Source organism: Macrosteles quadrilineatus, unplaced genomic scaffold, assembly GCF_028750875.1.
Source record: "Macrosteles quadrilineatus isolate MER2022 unplaced genomic scaffold, UCM_ALF_1.0 Scaffold_4__1_contigs__length_99947679, whole genome shotgun sequence".
Taxonomy (NCBI): domain Eukaryota; kingdom Metazoa; phylum Arthropoda; class Insecta; order Hemiptera; family Cicadellidae; genus Macrosteles; species Macrosteles quadrilineatus.
The window spans coordinates 816,080-838,562 of NW_026542597.1; the positions used below are offsets into that span (position 1 = coordinate 816,080).

At 32.7% G+C, this 22,483-nt stretch overlaps 2 protein-coding genes across 2 annotated transcripts; one reads left to right on the forward strand and one right to left on the reverse strand.

Moving 5' to 3' along the window:
• Positions 1–1,262: 1,262 nt before the first annotated feature.
• LOC128992239 (uncharacterized) lies at positions 1,263–7,399 on the forward strand. Its single transcript, XM_054415715.1, has 6 exons — positions 1,263–1,335; positions 2,860–3,157; positions 3,706–3,932; positions 4,749–4,919; positions 6,271–6,565; positions 6,841–7,399. Exons 1-6 carry the CDS (start codon positions 1,300–1,302, stop codon positions 7,320–7,322), a joined length of 1,509 nt encoding a protein of 502 aa, XP_054271690.1. The 5' UTR covers positions 1,263–1,299; the 3' UTR covers positions 7,323–7,399.
• Positions 7,400–15,682: 8,283 nt separating this feature from the next.
• LOC128992655 (uncharacterized) lies at positions 15,683–21,396 on the reverse strand. The gene is made up of 3 exons (XM_054416344.1): positions 21,001–21,396; positions 17,578–17,796; positions 15,683–16,232 (listed from the first exon to the last, which is right to left on the reverse strand). Exons 1-3 carry the CDS (start codon positions 21,302–21,304, stop codon positions 15,799–15,801), a joined length of 957 nt encoding a protein of 318 aa, XP_054272319.1. The 5' UTR covers positions 21,305–21,396; the 3' UTR covers positions 15,683–15,798.
• Between the last annotated feature and the right edge of the window lie 1,087 nt (positions 21,397–22,483).

Genomic DNA, 22,483 nt, shown 5'->3' on the forward strand with positions numbered 1-22,483 from the left:
GTCACTAAAATTAATGTTAATTAAATAGGAAATAAATCTGACAATTTTTAGGGAATATTTTAATATAAATCCAGCCAGGTAAATGAAAAATCACATCAGTCTGCAGGTTTGCTGCGGCGAGGGTATTTGTATTTCATATTAATTACTTTGTAAATAATAATGTACTTGGAAACCATTTTCTAGAAGAAATATAAATCAATTTTAAATATGCAATGTTCAATAATTTCTTAATAAAATAACTTTATTTAAATTACTATAAATAACTTAATATCGGTTCGATTTTCATCACCAGATACTCAATGGTTGCGGAATTTTATACTCTACAATTCCTTTATTCAGTGTTTTTCTGTAGGCTGGACGGTTCTTTGACGTTTTAGTAAAAAGTAAAAAAATAACCCTAAATTTCAAGGTTTTTGTGGTCCCAGGTCAGAAGCTCACCTGGAAAATGGGACAACCTACAAGTCCTTTTACTTCTATACAAAAAAAAAGGATTAAAACGATTTCCAGCTTTCCGAGAATTATTTCCAGGCTAAACCCTATTTTTACTGGCCTAAGATTCAATTGTATGAGAACTTTTTACCAAGTGACACTTTAAACAAATATTCAACTGAAGCATATGTACTAAATATTAGTAGACTAGCTACATTTATGCCTTTTGATAGCTTTTAAAGACCAACTTTTCAAAACTGCAAAACCTCTAAAAAATGTAACAAATGAAAAAATACAAACAAATTAAAAGATAAATCAATATATGATATTAAGACAATATCTTTCAAAGATATCGATCATATATATTATATATTATCATATATATATATCATAATATATCATATTATATATCATATATATTCATAGAAAATGTCGTCTTTCGACTACAAAAAAGTTAATTTTTAAACGTTTAAAAGTAAAGATGACAAGGAGGTTTATGTGTTTAGAATTCTTTAACATTCTAAAAACTCTCAGTTTACAATTAATCGCATTACGTTTACTGTCATATCATTGAAGTATTTGTACAAGGGGCGTTATAAATAACAAGGAAAATCTGTATACTATTATTAAATAAGCATCAATCTACCTTATAAGTGTTCTTCACACTGACATTTTCGAGTGGTACATTTAAGTGATTCATAGAAAAGGATTTTTTCATTATGACAAGATTAAGTTTGAAGTGGTTTAATACTACTCTAGACTAACAGTCATCGATGATAACAGAGAAATCCCACTTTGAGTGTATAAATTGATCTGCATGTGATGCTTATGGTACAATTCATAAGTCGTCTTCATTGAACATACATCACAATGGCGAAGCTTATTGGTCTTGTCTTCACTGCTCTGGTAAGTAAACCTCTTTTAATTAGTTTAAACATATAGGGTTATTTTAATATTTAAAAACGCAAAAAATACCAAAGTTTCTTCAAACTGTATTAATCCCTAAAAATTGAACGTCATATCCACAGGGGCAATACCAAACCAGTAAGGTTGTTAAGGCAAGCCTAGTGTAGCTATCCAGTTGTTTTCATAAAGCCGGTTTCTCGAAACAAAATTTAACTTAAACTTGGTTAGTTTCAAACCGTAGTCAAAACCTAAGATTGCTTCAAGTATATGTTACAAATAAGCCAAAGTTTAACCTGGTTTTATTAATCAACTGTGTTTGAATGCTGATAAATAATTTCGTCATAAATATAGGATATACTTAGACGTCATAGCTATCACATTTTTGATCGATATTTAATTGGTTTTCATCGTTTTCATTTATTGACAACATGAATGAAAAACACAATTGTAGGCTTTTATTAATTTATAAACTACTTGTTTTGCCTTATATGTTGTACCTTGTGTAAGTCTTCCATTCATGGGAAATAAAACATTAGAAAACAAAACAAAAAAGACGAAAACTTTAAGAAATTTGGGTAAATATTTTGTAAAGCACTATTTTGCTACTGATGCTATTTGTATTAGGTTAGTTGTTAAGTAGTAATTTCACTTAGCTCACTGGAGCTATCAGAAAATGTTCTTTAGTGACAAAAATTCAAATATGTAAGCACTAAGTGACTTGGTAAGGTATTACTGCTCAACTCTTCAATGTTTTTTTTTTTATATTTTAATTTGAGCTAAGTATATCCCTGTAGTATAACTATATTAGGGTATCTGTTATGCACTAGAAATCTGTAGAATATTTATTTTATTTTACTTTATTTGCTGTTAAAAGATTTAAGTACTTATCTTTGGACTACAATTAGACTTTTATTCAAAAACAAATTCCATTGCAAAAAATGACAAAGTATCCGCATACACATTGATTAGTGTAAACCTAAAATAACGTAGATAAAACAAATATATTGTTTGCAAAATTTAATTTGGGGTAAAACTATAGTTTAAACTATTTATCTTATTCAAGCATCCACATATGCTTTTATTAATGATTAGCAAAACAGGTATTTCCTTTAAATAAATCAAATTCATTTTTTAAATCTGTGAAACTACGAAAAGCGTTTTTTAAGCAATTAAACAAATAATTATACTACATAGTTTTACTTATATTAACTTTAGTATTATCATTCAAAAGTATGATATTCTATAGTTTGCATAATTATTTATGTAATACAAAATTATATACATTCAATAACTTAAAACGTATAATTCACATATTTTAATTTGTTCCAAGAAGGCCATACATAATAACAAACTGAAAATATCACAAATTAGAGTCATAAACATAAATAAGACCAAGCTTTTGTCAAATAAAATAAATATAACATGCTCAAAAAGATTATTTAGTGTTTTTATGTTCATGTTTGTTACAAAAACAATATGATTATTAAATTTTATTAACATTGTAAAAATACCACATAATTGTAGGTCCTCCAATCAACCGTTGCCGATGAGTATGTCACCGACTACATCTACTGGCAGAAATCAGACATCTCAGCTTGGCACCAGTTCTTCCCCAGCAGAGCTCTCCAAGAAGAACTACTCACACTAGAAGCGGCTCAGGATGCGTTCAGAGACTTGGCATCAGGACTTAACGACAGCCTCAGCAAAGTGGTGGCCTTCCAAGCACAGGAGCTGGCTACAGCTCAGCTGCTGATGGAAGAAACGGACGCGCAGGGCTGTGTTAATGGCATCTCTGACTACATGGAGGACGCAATAGCAACAGGTCAGTGAAATGAAACAATTTGTTAAGTGAACTGGCCGTCACACTCAGTAAATTCAAGAGATTTTTTTTATACAAAATTACAAATAAATGAAAACAGGTCTGCACTGTTTCGTTCATATTGGCTAGTCTCGTGAGTGTTTCATTACCTTTATAAATATTACCTTTATGGGGGTACATCTACTATTTATAACTACCTATATAGTTATCTAACTGCAATCATTGTAACCGTTAAGGTAACGAGGAGTCCAAATATTATATACGTATAGGTGTAGCTTTGTACTCAAAGCTGTAAATAATACAGTGGGTAACAATATAGGGAGGAAAGACTATATAAACTTTGAACCAACTCACATTGGTACTGACAAAATTGACTTTTTAGTGCCAGATCTAGTGTAGCCATTATACACCGATGAAACTGGATATCAATGCTGACAAGAAATTACAAAAAACTTGTCAATAGTGGAATGGAATTACATTATATTTAGTATAAATATTTCATCAGTTAGTACATTTTTAAAGCCCATAGGAAATAATGTAAATATTTACAGAGGTTGACGCTTACATTGACTGCACTGCCGATGCTCAATCTAAGCTAACTCGGCTGCTTACATCATGGAGAAAGACCAATGCAACTTACTTTGCTCAATACATAAGAACTTTCAAGGGTATAGACGCTTGCGTCAGAACCTACCCCAACAAGGACTCTATCACTCGCCTTAAGTCTTGTATTGAATCTATGTACAGCAACTACCGGACTGTTGCCAACAACACCCAGGTTTGATTTACTTCAAATATTATTATCAATCTCCAAACATATTTTACACTTTATATTGTCACTAACTGAATTTGACTACCCTTAATTTATTCAGACATTTTACCCAAGACGACTTCAAACGCATAAACAACTACATAATTTTAAATTCTATACTATAATAATAATGTTGAATTGTATGTTCCTTTCTTTTTTAGTTATAATTACTAATACAGTACTAGTTTTTCTATTAGGAATTCTGATACAGATTAGTTACTATTCTAAATACTTTCAGATTTAATTTTCACGTTTGTCACGACCTTTACTTAAGTTCATATACCTCGATTGCGTAATATAAGATATGAGTATTCAAGCTTATCTTCAAGGTGTGATAAAAATATCAAACGACAGAGAAAACACCATTGTACATTTCAGCCAGTTCCAATATTATTACGAATGATTGAATTATTGTGTTTTATAATGGCATGTTAACTTAAGGTTTTGTTACAATAAAAAGCGGTGTGATATAGCAGTAATTTCAATCGAAAAAATCAATCTTTAGGGAAAAAGTCAAGCAAATAATAAACCAATTAGTTTTCATTTTAGGTATTTATTGTTAATATTTTCAGATTTCCAGGCCAGAGTCTGGTGTTCTAGGATGTAATTGTGAAACATAAAAATTAAATCACTAAATAATCCACACTGATCTTTTATCACATCTCACTGACCCCAATCAACTGTGGGCATTGACAATGAAATGTTGTCTTGTCAACATTTTAAAATATTAAATTTTTTTTATACCACCAATAATTATGACTAAATTTAATTTCATATATTTAGAACGCCATGTTCCCGAGCCCCTCGATGACGTACTTCCAACAGACGGCGGTTCAGTGTGCCACTACTGCTGCAACTAACGTAGCTGCCAAAGGGTGGAAGTTCCTTGAAATGCTGGTCGAGTGTTCAAAGCTTACAACAACTATTGACTCTGATGCTTATGCCGCAGAACTGGTAAAATTACCTTAAAAATAAACTTTTGTAGTAAGTTAAAAGTGTTCTGAAAATATGTTCAAGCCTATACAATTGCAAACTTATATATATACAGGGTGAGTTTTAATTGTCCCCCCCCCATACTTTTTTCTACATTTTTTCAAATATCAATCCCAGACCACTTTCAAACATTGTTGGGTAGTAAGTACTTCATTTTGACAAGGTGGTCATTTCCGGCCGCCATCTTGTATCCGCCATGTTGGATGCAAAATATTTTTTTCAGATGTAAAGGTGGGGTTGTGACCCATTATTCCGAACTAGATTTTTATTCTGATTACAATGCCACAAACCGTTTTTAAAAATCTTGATTCATTCTAAAGTTATGAGGGCTTTTTAAAACTTTATTTTTAGCCCATTTTAACATTGTGCATCTAAAAACTAAGGCCATAATCTCAAAATAGTGCTAGATAAAGATAAGTATACACTACCAGTCATTGTTGACCTACTTTCACTTGGTTATGGATGATGTATTTTTTTCGGCCGCCATCTTGGATCCGCCATTTTGAAATGTGATAAATTATTTTAAATATGAAGGGGGTGTTGTGACCCATTATTTCGAACTACTTTTTTAAGCTGAACTCAATGCCGCAATTCATTTTTTGTTAACAAGCTTTATTTATGAAATATTGCAATTTTTTTCTTAAAAATGTCAATATTTCAAAATCAAAATATGAAAATGAAAAACAGATCATGGAATTGAGTTTAGCTTAAAAAAGTAGTTCGAAATGATGGGTCACAACACCCCCTTCATATTTAAAATAATTTATCACATTTCAAAATGGCGGATCCAAGATGGCGGCCGAAAAAAATACATCAGCCATAACCAAGTGAAAATAGGTCAACAATGACTGGCAGTGTATACTTATCTTTATCTAGCACTATTTTGAGATTATGGCCTTAGTTTGTAGATGCACAATGTTAAAATGGGCTAAAAATAAAGTTTTAAAAAGCCCTCATAACTTTGGAATGAATCAAGATTTTTAAAAACGGTTTGTGGCACTGTAATCAGAGTAGAAATCTAGTTCGGAATAATGGGTCACAACCCCACCTCTACATTTGAAAAAAATATTTTGCATCCAATATGGCGGATCCAAGATGGCGGCCGGAAATGACCACCTTGTCAAAATGAAGTACTTACCACCCAACAATGTTTGGAAGTGGTCTGGGATTGATATTTGAAAAAATGTAGAAAAAAGTATGGGGGGGGACAATTAAAACTCACCCTGTATATATATATATATATATATATCTCATTTTATTGATGCAAATTAGTAGCCCAAATATGTTATAATCTAAAAATGCATTTTTACAGAACCAATGGCAAGGCTACAATGACACTCTGCAAAGTCAAATAAGCACCGCACAAGACAAGAACTACTACCAGGTCTGGGGTGTGGAGGTTGAAATGCAAGAGTACTACGGGCTACAGAAGCAGGCATTGGAGCAATATGTGATAGGTTCTCGTGGGTTGGACTTTTACCTCAACATGACGTATTTATTTTTGAGCGACTACTACAACACAGTGACAGCCACTGCCTTAGATAACCCTGGAGACCTAGAGTGCACGTCCACAGCCAAGGCAGAGTTAGATACTGTAGCCAACATCAGTAAGTATCAAACTGTCAATTCTCCTATTGTAGAAGATTCCTTTGGAAATTTAAATGATTGATGTCCTTTCCAATGCTATGAAGGATGTGCGTTTCACAAGGATGATGTTGCATTTAAAATTTGTTTCTTTGATATGGTAGAGAAAGTGATGCCGTATTCTGAAAAAGTAAAGCAAAAATATACTATTCACTAACTAAATTTATATATTGACACATGTAGTTAAAATGTCTAAGAAAGTGTGGGAATATCATTCATATATTTGGATATATTTCAGGTGCAAATGAAGCGTTATCTTGCGATATCTCCATAGTCATAAATACGAATGAACTCATTAGCGAAATCGTCGACGACTTCTTCAATCTCAACTACCGTATGCCTTATATTGGAAACGTTGCACTGCTCGAGTGCTTCTCTAAGGGATACATATTCGCCCCTTCCACCATATCCGACTGTTTCAACATCGTCTACGATACCTTTGGCCTGTACCACTCTGATACACGCAGCGACATAAATAGTAAAGTGGGAGTTCTGCAGGGATACAGCTCCTTCTACAACGGGTCAAATCTCCCCTGTGGTGGATCCTCAGTGAGGAAATTGTGGCTCGGGGGAGACGTCACACTCTACAACCTTCATCGCTGTCTGTACACCACCTCTGGAACTACGTACTCTGTGACTACTCCTAGCTACGGCACTACAACTGAACTACCCCCTTCGAATACGACATACCCACCACCAGGTGTAATCTTTGAACCATAAAGTCAATATGTAAGACCTTGATTATGTATTTCATGACACAGTTTTCTTTTTTTATTATATAAACATGTGTTATTGCAGTATGTTATATATTATTTACCACCAACAACCTTGTTTGTGTTTTTTTATTATTTTTAAATAGAGCTTCATATTTGACATTGACTTTAAATAGCACTTTAGTACCATAACCTTAGACTGTTCTGTTGTAGTGTGTCTCAATATGATAAGCCTAGAACCTAACTAGCTTCCGTACTCATCATGTGTACGACAGGTCTGTTTTTCGTTTTTTATATTTTAAATGTTTGTTACCGTGTTACATGTGTATATCAAGTTTGACGACGCCAAATCCGATGGATGTATGTATCTGAGGATGGTATTTTTATGTCGAACCGCTAGTAATATATACGGAAAATACGGAGGTATGACGAGGTAATTGTACAATTATATTATAGTCATCAATTCAGCTCATAGGCTAAATCATGTCTATTGATAAAAATAATCTTTAGAATACTCTAATATGACATTCAACCCGTGTACTAAAAATACACCTGTTGTGCATAATAATATGACTTATTACAAAAATTACAATAAACGCAATATAACAAAAAATCCATCTATCTCATTATCCATTAAAACCATATTTAACAAATTCGATCTAGACTGATCACAAATAGAGTGATTGTGTTTCATGGTAAATTGACTGCATCTTGCTATACAGGGTCAATTATAATTGTCCCCCCCCCCAACTTTTTTCCACATTTTTTCAAATATCAATCCCAGACCACTTCCAAACATTGTTGGGTAGTAAGTACTTAATTTTGACAAGGTGGTCATTACCGGCCGCCATCTTGGATCCGCCATATTGGATGCAAAATATTTTTTTCAAATGTAAAGGTGGGACTGCGACCCATTATTTCGAACAACATTTCTACCCTAATTACAATGCCACAAACCGTTTTTAAAAATCTTGATTCATTCCAAATTATGAGGGGTTTTAAAAACTTTATTTTTAGCCCATTTTAACATTGTGCATTAACAAACTAAGACCATAATCTCAAAATAGTGCTAGATAAAGATTAGTATACACTACCAGTCATTGTCGACCTATTTTCACTTGGTTATGACGGATGTATTTTTTTGGCCGCCTTCTTGGATCCGCCATTTTGAAATGTGATAATTTATTTTAAATATGAAGGGTGTGTTGTGACCCATCATTTCGAACTACTTTTTTAAGCTAAACTCAATGCCGCAATCCACTTTTTGTTATCAAGTTTTATTTATGATATATTGCAAGTTTTTTTTGTTAAAAATGTCAATATTTCAAAATCAAAATATAAAAATGAAAAACGGATCATGGAATTGAGTTCAGCTTAAAAAAGTAATCTGTAATGATGGGTCACAACACCCCCTTCATATTTAAAATAATTTATCAAATTCCAAAATGGCGGATCCAAGATGGCGGCCGAATAAAATACATCTGTCATAACCAAGTGAAAATAGGTCTACAATGACTGGTAGTGTTTACTTATCTTTATCTAGCACTATTTTGAGATTATGGTTTTAGTTTGTAAATACACAATGTTAAAATGGGCTAAAAATAAAGTTTTAAAAAACCCTCATAACTTTGGAATGAATCAAGATTTTTTTAAACGGTTTGCGGCATTGTAATCAGGGTAGAAATGTAAATTGAAATAATGGGTCACAACCCCACGTTTACTTTTGAAAGAAATATGTTGCATCCAATATGGCGGATCCAAGATGGCGGCCGGAAATGGCCACCTTGTCAAAATTAAGTACTTACTACCCAACAATGTTTAGAAGTGGTCTGGGATTGATATTTGAAAAAATGTGGAAAAACGTTGGGGGGGGGACAATTAAAACTCACCCTGTATATAAACTCTATTGTTAATCAATAACTTGGTTGGTATTTGAAAAAAATGCCATCATCCCTAACCCAAACATTCAATCAATTAAAATTAAAACACAGAATGAAAAAGAAAATGAATCGTAGGCAGGCTATGTGAAATAATTAATTAATGTATGTTTGGTTTCCTTTGCACTCTTTACCCGATAAATAATTTAGGACCGAAGGGACTTACGTGGTTCTGACACTTGAATATTCAATGTATGTGACACCTGCAGGGGTTGTAAATCCCTACAAACTGATAAAATCTTGGGTTTGCTATAGTGTTGTCTGAGAATTACATTTACAGATTAAAACAATCAATAAATACTGTCTATAATGTTTGCAATCAATCGAAGATTCCAACTGTTTACAAACTACCTAGGAAATGAATGAACAACCGTTGTTTTTGCCGCAGTATGAAAAAAGCACATTCCCGTCCTTTCCGGTATAAAATAAAAATATTAGTTAAACTAACGTTATAGGGAAAATATTACCTTTTTATGGATATATTTTAGTGAAAACCCAATCAGGCAAACGGGAATTTTTTTAGTCTGCAGGTTTGCTGCAGCCAGAGTATTTTGTATATACGATTACACCCCAAATACATTTAGTTATGAATTACGATGGGGATGTTAAATGGTTATTACTATATTCCAAGCACGTCCGTGACTTCAGGCACTGAATTATTAATAGTCCCGTGAATATAACGTAGTTAATGCGTATTTGCTTCAATACATATTGAGAATCGACATACATTACTTGTTCTTGCATCGGGAGACAGAACAAGTGGGAAAGATCATATGGTTGACAAAAGTTCAGAATGTTGCTTTATTGAGCGGAGCGAGCGAAGCGAGCGTAGCTCTTTGGGATCAACTTCAATGCAACAAATAGAGAAACATCACTCAATAACGACTGAACGCATTTCAGCCAAACTTAACAAAATTACTTAGACTAATAGTGAGATGGTTTTTAAACAAGCAAATTTCAATTAGATAATACTAATGCAATTTAAAACGAACTTAAAATTTCAAATTTTTAACATTAGGCTTATGGGACTAAAGTAGCCATATGACAGTTTTTTGTTTACAAGAAAAATGTAAACAAGAGAATCATAAGGTATTTCTTAACTTTCTAGACTTTTCTTTTAAACGTTTTTAAACCATTCCTATGATTTTAATAAACAAGAAAATGCCGTTAAAACATTTTTTCAAGGCGCGGAATTCACTGAAAATTGAGAAAATATACGGAACTACTTTGTCAATGCGCGGAGCATAAACAAGGAGCGGAGGGATACGGACCGCGGTGGCTACTTTCTTGGGAACCTATTTGTGTTGCCAGCTGATTAGAATTTAGAAACAGCCAATGTTAGAAATCATAATCTAATAAGCGATATATCGAACCGCATCGAAATCGATATTTAATCCGATAATACCTCACAGGTTATACTATGTTGAATTACATCTACGGTGCAGTAAGTTATTACACTTATTAATAAAACGCAGATTGAACACTGATCTAATTTCGGCATGTGGGGAAGGTAGGTCGGGGTTTATGAGTATTCGTGGTTTATGAGTATTAGTGTTTTGAAGTAAGGTTAGATTAGGAAGGTAAAGTGTAGGTTATAGGTAGGTGATCGGGTTGTTTATTTGTGTTGCACCATATAATTTTTATCTTTTGGAATAGTTGGTTAAACGGGGAAACGATTACAAAAATGCTCGCCTTATGGTATTAACAAGCCATCTACAGTATTCTAGCATTGACTTTATATAAAGTCAATGATTCTAGAAAATTACTACATAAAAACCAAATGAAAAGAACATTTGGATTTGGACCTTTGACCATAGCAAAACTAACATGTAATTTATGAAATGTGAAAAGTTGTATATCATTAAATACTATTCTGTAATATTCATAATTGTTCGGCAAATCTTCATTTTAATGGCTCGGCTGAAAATGGAATCTGCATTTTGTGAAACAGTAATTTGGTAACGATTCAGTAATTTCAAATGTTTATAACAGTAGCCTATCCTGTATAAATACTGTTATTTGATTGCCAAGCCACGGGCTATACATACGTCCAGTTACAACGGTAATAATAAGTAAATAAATTAATTACCTAGGCTTATAGAAGTCCACTTTTAACCACGGTATGGATAATTGTCAAGGCTTGTCCAGAAGTATAGGCTACTAATTTCTAATTATATTATCTACATTGTATATTTAAGGCATGTCTTCCCTTCTTATTATTATTCTGTTTTCACTTAAATCAGCTGAATGCGATGTTTACTTATTACTTATGTTTAGGCCTACATTTCAGCCATTTTATGTTGCATGGTTGAATTTAAATGTCAAATTTCCCCTCCTGTTGTTATACTTTAATACTCGTTTTTTTATAGTTACTGTTTTTTTATACTTAAATACTTTAACCGATTGTAAGGGTGAAAAATGTAGCCCAATGTTTTGTTGTTGTAGGCTACAGTTGCATTTGAATGTTAGATTACCTTTCTCTTTTTTATACTTTACTTTTTGGATGTTAATATCAGATTCCAACTACTGTAATATATATTTTCATGGTCAAAACTACCATAATGCACTTCTGGAAGAGGTATCTGAATAACAAGATGTAGTAAAAACAAATTTGAATTATTATAATTTTAATCAATAAAACCAGAATTAGTACATCTATTGACCTTTTTACATTTAATTACTTATACAAATATCAAATCACGTTTGTTCCGCTCAACTGGCTTTCACCTCTCTGAAAGCAACCCTAGTATAAGTGTAGATATAGTATAGGTATAAGATAATAATAATAGTATAGGTAGTTTACTTAACCATTGTAACGGTGACAACTACATTGTTATTGCAACAATCTACTGTACGTTCTGAGTAATTGCAATAATGACCCAAATAAATGTGAAATTGTGTTTGGTTTATCTCTTAAATCAACTCATGAAATCGTATGCTTTGTATTATAATGTAAATAAAACAAAGATTTTGATTAATTTTTGAAAATTCTATTATAAAAATATTGGAATTCTTTCAAGTAAATATCTACTTTTGCTATTTCGCCAACATCAATCATCCTAACTTCACAACTTTATTCTTCTATTTCTTCATTCTTAACTTCTTCGATTCTCTTTTTTATTTAAGCTGTTTCAGTTAAAAACTTATCACTAACACGTTCAAAATTTGTTTACAGATGTATATCAAATATATATTTTCCTCTGTGACGGTTAGGAAGTTATTGACCGTATTTTTTGTGTGTTATTATGGCTAAAAGCCCAAAGCCAAGTTTTGGCTATTGCCGTTAATATTGGCAATCGTGTCGCAACTCTGCTAGCCAGCATCGTTTTGTTGGTTTTGTTGAGTGTCACAAAGTATTGAGTACATCGATTGCTACATCACGTTCGGTTGTTTGGATCGTGGCATGGAATGCATGGCCTGATTGTTTTGCTGACATGAGGTGTCATCATTCTGTGTGACGTGTAGGACCGCCGAACCTGGGGTAGTCAGTCAGAGTCGAGCTCGAGGTGTCGGCGAGCCGCAGTTATTACCTTACCTTTCCCTTCCCTGCGGGTGGGAATATCAGTTTACTTTAATACTTTAAGTTCTCCAACCATTTTCAATGTTAAATAGTTTTATCTAAATTGTCTGAATTTCCAATTGTCAGTAACTTATTAAGAAAGTCATTTTGTTCATTAACACACCGTAATAAATTAAGTATTGAATTCTCTTCTGAAATCGTTCATTGAGTTTCTACCCTTCCCGTGCGTGGTTGCAATACCTCGTCTACAATTAGGATTTGTCAAAATCTGAAAACCAAAGTTAATATTTGAATAGTTTTGTAATATTTCAATTGTGTTTGTCCATCCTTATATTACTTTATAAAGTTACTTTAAGAAGATTGCTCAATAGGCCTAGGTATGAAACTGGTTGATGTTCTTAAAACAACAATTATTTTGTGTCCTACACTGTATATATTTGTTAAACCTAAAATAGACTGTAAAAATTAATTAATTATATCATAAAATAATAACTCAATTAATTTAAGCCCTTTGATTTGTCGTAACTAGATTCAGAAACAAACCCTATTGAAATTAATACGATCATATGTCAAATGTACGTTACACATCAGTTTCCTCGTATAAATTCTAAGTATATAGCAATATCTTGTTGTATTATTTATTTGTGCAATTAAGAGTCATAAAAATTGACCATAATTGATGATTTTGTCGTCATAAGTAATCTTTATTTTTAGTAATTATATATAATTGTATAATTTTAATTATTTATTATTTGTAATAAGTCATAAAATAAAAATGTAATCTTATCAATATTTAAAATGTTTTGAGGTTATTTAAATGTGTAAATGAAAAATATTTATGATACTGTACTGTACTGACATTTTAGCATCATGCTTGAAACTTAAAAAATGTACTTTAATTTTCTTTGATTTATAACGCAAAAAAGGAAAAAAAAACATGAACAAGAGTGTCGGAAAATTTAATTACACGGATCTCCTCTTTGTGTTAATGCTATTAGCGTTACTTTAATCTTTTTCAGAGAAAGTATCGATGTGAACCCAATTAATTAAATCACGAACGGCCGGTTAGATTTTGTCCGTATGAAAATAGATTTATAAGGAAAGCAATTTGTTTTTAATTTTAATTTATTCGGTTTTTGTAAAACCCCATAACTGTTTGTCATTTTAGACTACTAATCAGTACGGTAATCCAATGTCAAAAGAGTATAACAGTATTGTTCAAGTGTGTACAAAGTTTTTTTTGTTCAACAATGGTATAAGCTGATATAGGATGATAACGACTCTAATATATGTGTAATATAATATGATCATCCTATTTTCTTCGTAACATGCATTATAAAAATGCATTACGGCTTATATTCAGAGGAATTACTACGGAACATTACACTGCTTTTATCCAGAAGAAAGAATCGTATTTCACATTTCAGAATACACAATCTTAATAACATCGGAGTTAGATGGAAAGAGAGTAGATGTAAAGGTGTTATACGATTCCTTATTTCGTTTTTTATAATGGATTTTCGCTAATAATTTGTTAATGGAATTCTTACAAAGAAATTCACAAAAGAGGTATTTTCTTATGGTACCAAAAGGTGTAAAATATGATCTTTGACAAGCTATTTGAGATTTGAAACACCATGATGAGTTTTATTCAAAGTAAATTTCAAGGAATACCCTCAATCAAACAAAATATTTTGTACAGATTTTCCTTAAATGTATGTTGTCTTGTATGTAATTTATTTTCATTCATATTGTTTGCGAATAAAATGTTCACTCGATTTTAAAGTTAATTGTAGTTTGATTCCAGTGATTAAACTAACAGATTAAATATTTGGTAAACCATACTGTGCTTATATAAAATTTATGTTCTCACTATAAAATACTGCACAGAGCCAAATCGTTTATCAAACTTTTTATGAAAAAAAAAAAAATATTTTCTTTGAAAATTATCGCTTTGCAAATTTATTTTCCATTCAAAACCATATAAATGTATCTCATTATTTAATGATTAGTTTTAATTAAAGCTTTAGTATTGGTTTAAGTAGTTTGTATGGATAAATCTAAAGGAAATGTATTCATCGAAAGTAGCTTAAGCAAGCATACTGTATTAACTATAAGGATTTTACGTACATAGAGTCCCGCACGAGTTTAATATGTTTCGAACGATAACAAATAAAACAATATGATTTGGTACATAAAACCAACACCTAAAAATCTACTTTCTGAACGAACTGTCAGTTTTCGGTCATATCATAGGGACGTCGTGGAAGGAATCAGAAGGAAATCTTAAACGGAAGCATAGGTCGATATGCACGTTAAATTAAAAGTCTTGAATAGTAAAATACAATACCGCAAATTTGAGCTCGGAAGAACTACCGAGTAAAATGGCAACCATTTGAACATTTTTTAATCTGCAATTTTGAGTTTTTGAACAACTGTAATTTTTACTAAGTTTTCCATTTGGATTTGGGTTTGCGTCATTGTATTTTACTACAGACAAATAGAATAAGATTTTACTAACACAGACTTCTAATTTCATCTGCATATCAACCTATGCTTGTATTTGAGATTTCCATCTGACTCCTTGCGGAGCGACCTAATGATATGTCAGAAAACTGATAGTTAATTCAAAATATTTTTTCTATATATTTTTATAGGTGTTGTGTTGATGTACGAAATCTTATTGATCCATCCGTTATCGTTCAGAACATATTAAACCTATGCGGGACTTAATAAACTCCCTGTATAGTTTAACAATGCTGTTCATAATTCAGCGAATGGCTAATGAATTATTAAACATTCTACTATATCGAACCAATTCAGCGGACACTTACCTTAACTCTTTCGAAGATGAGGGCCCTAGACCACATTAATAAAAGACCTTTGTAAAAACATATAAAAAGACACATCTTAGGTGTTTTTATTTATTTACATACGTCATAAACCTCTTACTAAAAAACTTAAACTATCAATATATAACGAGTTAATTTTGTAGAGTGTGTATCAGTGAAAGGGGGCTGAGCTGTTTAGAGGATACTGGCGATGCCAGTGTGCAGGGGAGGGTGGGATACACCGTGGACGCCGTTGTGTATGTGTCCCAGGGTGCCGGTGACGATCTGGGGGGCGGAGGCGACTTGTTCAATCAGTAGAGGGGTGGGCTGTGGGGCTGGCTGGGGACAATCCACCTCGGGCACGGGGTCCACACAGAACTCAGCGAACACTCGAGCAGGGGCGGCCGTGGCCTCGGAGATGTAGAAGGGCGCTACTGTGACCACAGCGCCGATGGACGGCAATCTTCTCCGCCTCAGCTGGAGTTGGGTGACCGTGTATTTGCCGTGGGATGCGAGCACACGCTGCGACGGTGACGTGGTCAGCTCGTTGTTTCGGCCACAGTCGACGTCCGGAGCGTCCGTCCCCACCGCGTACACGTTACAGTGCCTGCCGAGATAATCAGCCAGCTCTGAGACATAAGACAACTACGTCACTATCGCCTCTGGAAGGCGATCAGTATTGTAACATACTATGTGGGTGCCTAACCTAACCTAACCTAACCTAACCTAACCTAACCTAACCTAACCCGACCTAACCTAACCTAACATAACCTAACCTAATTGGTGGTTATCATTTTTGTTACATCTTGTTTTGAATAATGATTCGTTAAACCTTACAACACTCTTCACCCCCCTTTCCTTATAACAGAGCCTGTCTAATCTTTTGATAAATAAATAGCATTTTTTTTGTTTTATTCCAAATCTGTGCCCAATAAAAAACATAATTTCATTGAGTAATCCAAGAGACAAACAGTTGGCTAAACGCTTTAGTTTGATCCCATTATAATAGAATATCAGATTCTCTAGAATAACGTACACATAAATTGTATTTTACCAAGTGTTACCATCAATTAATTAATTTATGAATTTTTTTGCATAACGTTTTAGTAATAAAATAATCAAATTAAGCCATTCTCTAAGATAACACTACTGTAATTGTTCTACTCCAATCCAATCTAAAATGCAATCTGCCTAAAATAATATACCTTCAATTTATTATTTGTTAATACAATAACAACATATGTTCCCTTGTAGAATTAGTGTAATAATTTGGAAATTTAGTAGGCCTGTTATATACGGTTATAAATTTAAATCCTAAAATGTTATTTATAAATCCAGAATTGGCGTTATTAATAAAAATCCTTTAGGTCTTGAAACATAAATAAACTATCCCTTGAGGAACGTTAAGACTGCTTCAAATAATTGTCTGGAAAATTGGCTTTTTTAGTAAACACATCAACAACATGTAAAGGATTTAGTTAATAAATTATATTCAGGTAGTTCAAATCAAAACAATAAACAATGATTGAGTAATAAGCTGATTAAATTAACCATAAACCTGATGATTTATCATTTAGAGCATTTTTTATTGAATTTAGTTAATAAAGTAGACACATTTTTGTATTGTCCTGAGCGTATTTTCTTACTGGTGTTAACCAATAAAATTCAATTGACATTGATGTTCTCAATACAAACTTTTTGTAATCAATTCAATGTAGATTTTTTTCATGTAACAATCAGGATTTTTTCATTTAACGTAAAATAAGCTGTATTGAATGTGATTGGCAACAACAGATCATTACAACTACTATGAAGACAGCCCTAATAAAGTGTTTATTTGTTTCCCTAAATGTGTGAAAAAGCGAGATCAGAGTGTATCCAATTTAAATAAATTTTCGTCACATAAGATGTATATCTGTGATTGCGAAAATGTTAGTTTTTTCATCAAAGGCTTATCGTTCTTGTAAATCATACCTGGGCAAATTCCAGGATGGTTGAGCTGGGTTCCCAGCTTTCCTCGGCGGCCAAAGAATCGGTCGACGTCGGGATACCTCGGGGACCAGCCGAAGTCGAAGATGACGATGGACCTGGGAGGGAATGCACCGAAGATGGCCTGCCACTCTTCAACGTCTTGGATGGAGGCTTGATAGTTGTCGTCCATGGCGGACTTCTCAGACAGGTCAATGACACAGGCTGCAGCAAGCAAAGGCTGAATACCATTTGATCGTTACAACCGGTATTGGACATGACAAACATATATACAAAGTTAAATACATGTTAGGTTGAAATAGACCTTATTTTCCACCACACTATGATGTTTTTAGCTGTTTTACATACGTTAATTGGTGGCTGAAAGTTACGTTTTGCTGGCCATGCCAGTTGTCATTGCCATTTGGGGACCGAGCAGGGTTTTACATACCTAACGCCGCAAAATCAGCTGCCCACTTATTTTCTTAAAACATTAATTCACATACACAATCAGTATCCATAGCATTGCAATAGCATTTTTTTATTGTCACTGCTGCCTAGCAATTATTTATTATTATTTTTGCTAATTCCTCAAATTATTTCTTCACATAACCTTAAAATTTTACTTGTGTTGACTATCAGTGTGCATTATTACTGGGATGAATAGTGGTAATAGGGTATACCATGGTGAAAAAAGCGTTCGGACCACGGACCGAAACGGTTTCGCAGGTCTCGATCGTTTTAATTTTGAGACGATGAGCCGGTAAAACCTCATTTCGGCCCTGGGTACGAAATATACTATTTCGTATCCAATGTATGTGTTTTGATCATCTTTGTTACTGAATTTGATCAGCTCTTACTTCAGCTAAGGCCGTTAGAAGTTTCGAAGTATTAACATAACTCATTTAATCAATTTTCTGAGTTTTAAAGCGGTAACCATCAAGATAGTATGCTGGCACTATGACTAACCAATACCCAGCTACTTGTATCATTGGTACCTTCCAAACCAATAATGGATAATGATTTATTATTATTGTTTAGCTATTATTAATACAGGGGCATATAATTCCATCTCATGGAGTTTTTCTCGGATTGCAAACTAACAAATTATTATTTAAGTGGTGATCAAAATGATATAAATGACGAGGATTAGATAAAACATTTGTATTAAGTGTATTTTTAGAAATGCCGAATAGTCTTCATTGGTCCCTAGCTATTTGCGTATTTATTTACGTATTATATAGCGTATGTTATTTATGTAGGCCTTCAACAACAGATGGTAAAGATTATTATTTTAGCACTAAGACAATGCAATTGTTGCTTTTTAATGTAACACAATATTTTATTCAATAACTTAAGATCTGTGGACGATAGTTTTCATTACTTGTTTTACTGTTTGGTACAGGTACATTCTCAATTGGTTGAAAATACATTGCTAACTTCACTGATGTGGGCAAATGATTGACCAATAAAAGATTATTGAACATTCATTAAAATTTAAATTAGCAAATAGTTTTTCCAATTTAGATTCATTCTTTTGAAAATAAAATTAGAGTATTTAATTAAAATAAACTGTATTTATTTTAACTTGTTTAAAACTGGTTTAATGAAATAATAATTTTTATTTTATTGATGGTATTCAACTTATTTTACCTGAGTGTAGAACTCCATTTTAAATTTACATGCAGAAATAATGCAGACTAATATCCAAAATATTAGGTTGAAACCGTTATTAGTATAATGAATAACTATCATTTACAATTATAATGTATTTGAGTCGATCATAATTTTATAAGTATTATTTTAATCGTAATTTACTTTCGGAACTATTTAATTAAAATGTATGTATTGCACTGACCACTTCAAAGGAGCCAGAATTGTTTTGACGTGTAGTATTTTCCTTATCATGCTAAACATGTTATGTTTACCACAAAATGAGGGAACGTCAAACATGTCACGTTTCAATAATTAGAATTTGTCAAAGCAATTAATCAGTTGTGTCGTCAACATAATAATCCACTGGAATTTACTTTATTCTCTTAATAATTAATTAAAAACAACATGAATATTATTTCAGGTGTTTGACGGTTTTGACGCTGACCAATATTAAGATAACTTTTATTTAAAACTAACAATTTAGAACTATGTGCACAATGAAAATATGTACAATTTTTAAATAACGCACACTGTGATGTATAAGAATCCATCGCACCGTTCACATTTAATTCCTAAACAGTATTTATGATGCAAAATTAATGTTTATGGGTACCTGTGACTTAATATTTTCATTTCCATCGTAAATTTGGTAATAATTCATCCGATTAAAACCTAATGTACAGTGTCCCTTCGATATTGGTGTAGCAGGACAAAAAACTGTATGTCATGTAGTGTGATCTAAGTTAACCCAGTCATTTGTTTACAATTTGTATTTCTAACATTTTCATAAAATTGCTGGTACTTTTAAGAAAATATTTTATTGCCTTTAAATTGAAATATAATTAGAAACAATAGAGTACTAGTATTATGAACCGTATGAGCAAGCTGGTCTAGTTGTAGAGGACATGAGTCCGGAGCCCGTGGTCCCGGGTACAAGTCCCGCCAATCACCAATGGATTTAATATATGTGATAGGTAAAATTGTTTCGCACTAGAATTTTGCGCCCTATGATGTGATTTCTAAGAAAACAAACCTGTTATAAACCGAAGATTATAATAATAACCGAATATACGCTAACATTTCGTATTGATCTATTTAAAGAGTTAATGACACGATAGCGCTTTCTTTATGTTAGTATCAATAACAATTATTTATGTCCGTTATGCAAGCTCATTTATGTTAAAAGTTGCACATTTCATAATCATGCAATGATTCTAGAAACAGAACGCACCAGCACAAATATGAAAACTAAATGTTGTAGATACATTAACTAAAAAGCTTTAGGCTGTGATGGCTCAAGATAATATTTAATTTAAAGCTGTATTCTATTTTACTTGGTGACAAGAAAATTTATAAAATAACAAAAATTCACAAAATAAAATAAAATAATAATAAATGGATTATATTAAATAATAATCTTGATAAAATAAAATATAAAAAATAATTCATAAAATACAATTAAACAATATTGCTGAGAAAACCCCAATAGTCTATCTATATTTATTATCTTTGGTAACCTTTGAACATATAACAATTTTTTTAATCGAATGTGTATTTTTTTCTAATTTGCAACACCGTTGCAGGAGGATCCGTAATCCTCTTACACGGAGTTGCATTTTTTCATAAGAATGGTCTACACCCAAAAAGTTTTTTATCAAACTTTGTTGACCTTTCTTTTAGATAATTCTAAATAAAAAACTGTTTTACAAATTCACATTAAGGAACACTGCACACTGCTTATTTGGGTTATCCTAAGTATCAAACACATCCTACCTGGCATGAACATCAGCTGATCCTTGCATAGTTCGCCTACTTTGTATCCGTTGTCACAAAACCTTCCAGGAACCTCGACCTTGGTGCCGCCTTCGTCACCCGCGATGTATTTGGCTTCATTGAAGAGGATGTCGGTGATGACGTTCACCAACTCGATGGTGATCTCGAAGGGTAGAAAGTTGGGGTAGTAGTTGGTGCTGAAGGGGCTGAGCCTGTAGGATAGGTCGACCGCGGTGTAGTAACAGTCGTCAGCAGCTGACGCCAGTCCCACTGTTGTTGCTATCAGCAACAGGAACACATGCATGGTTACTTCAACTGACAAACACCGAGTACCGCTATCGATACTTTGCTATATAAATTTTCTTATCGTTCAATTTATAGTGCAGTAAAAAGCTTTAACTATCGCTCTCTTCGGTTTATATAGGAGACTTTATCGCGAAAAGCAAACACTAGCACGTAACGATGGCTACTGACGACTTTGGTTCTGTCGCTGGATGGGAACTGGTAAAAAAACTCTTCCTCGAAAATCGTTATAAGTTTGGATTCTTGTTTATAGCAGAACAACACTGGATATGCTACATTTTCAACAATGTTGACGGAAGGATGTTTCAATGTAGACTGAAAGGAATCTATAACGGAATAATGTTTACATGGAATCATAATTATATCTATAGTGGAGGGGGGTTGATAAGGAAAACTGTAACTGATAATTAATTTGGGATTTTTAGATCAACATACGAGTAATTAAACACGTGATTGGTTTGAAAATAGTTAGTAATAATTGATTAGTTGTAATGCATTGTTGACATATATCCAAATATTATTCCAAATATTTATCTCGCCAAGAAATATTTATGTTTTTTTTTTTTGTTGTTTAGGAATATTGGAAGCTCACAGCCTGGTAGATGGGGTATTGGAAAACTGTTCGATAAAAAAATTAAAATTATGTTTACGTTTCTCAGCTAAATTTCTTTTCTTAGTCCTTAGTTTTTTAGGGTGTCCCGTAACTCTCTGGACACTTGTGTATAGCGTTATTTCTTAGGTCAAGACAAACACATTTCACCATAGGAACATGGGTCTGTGGTGTCTAGTTTACCGACTGTCAGTATTTATGTGTTTTTTACAAAAAAACTAATAACTCCTAAACGGTTTGAGATACAGCTTTAAAATTTTGCTAAAATGTTACTCTTATTAAGACCTATTAACGTTAAAAATTATACTAAAAACCGTTTCAAAATGGTGGCCATTTAAAATATTTGATGCCAAATTTCACGAAAACCGTTAACTTTACAAAAGAATTGCAATGAACATAACAATTTGTACGTTTTATGTTGTTTTCAATGATACCTCATTTGTTAAGATTGGATAAATAATAACAGAGAAACGTGTTGTTTTCTAAACGCATTACCACTTTTCTCTATTTAAACAATGCTAAACAACGTAAAAGGAGTATTTATATTTATGTATATTTATATTTTGTTTG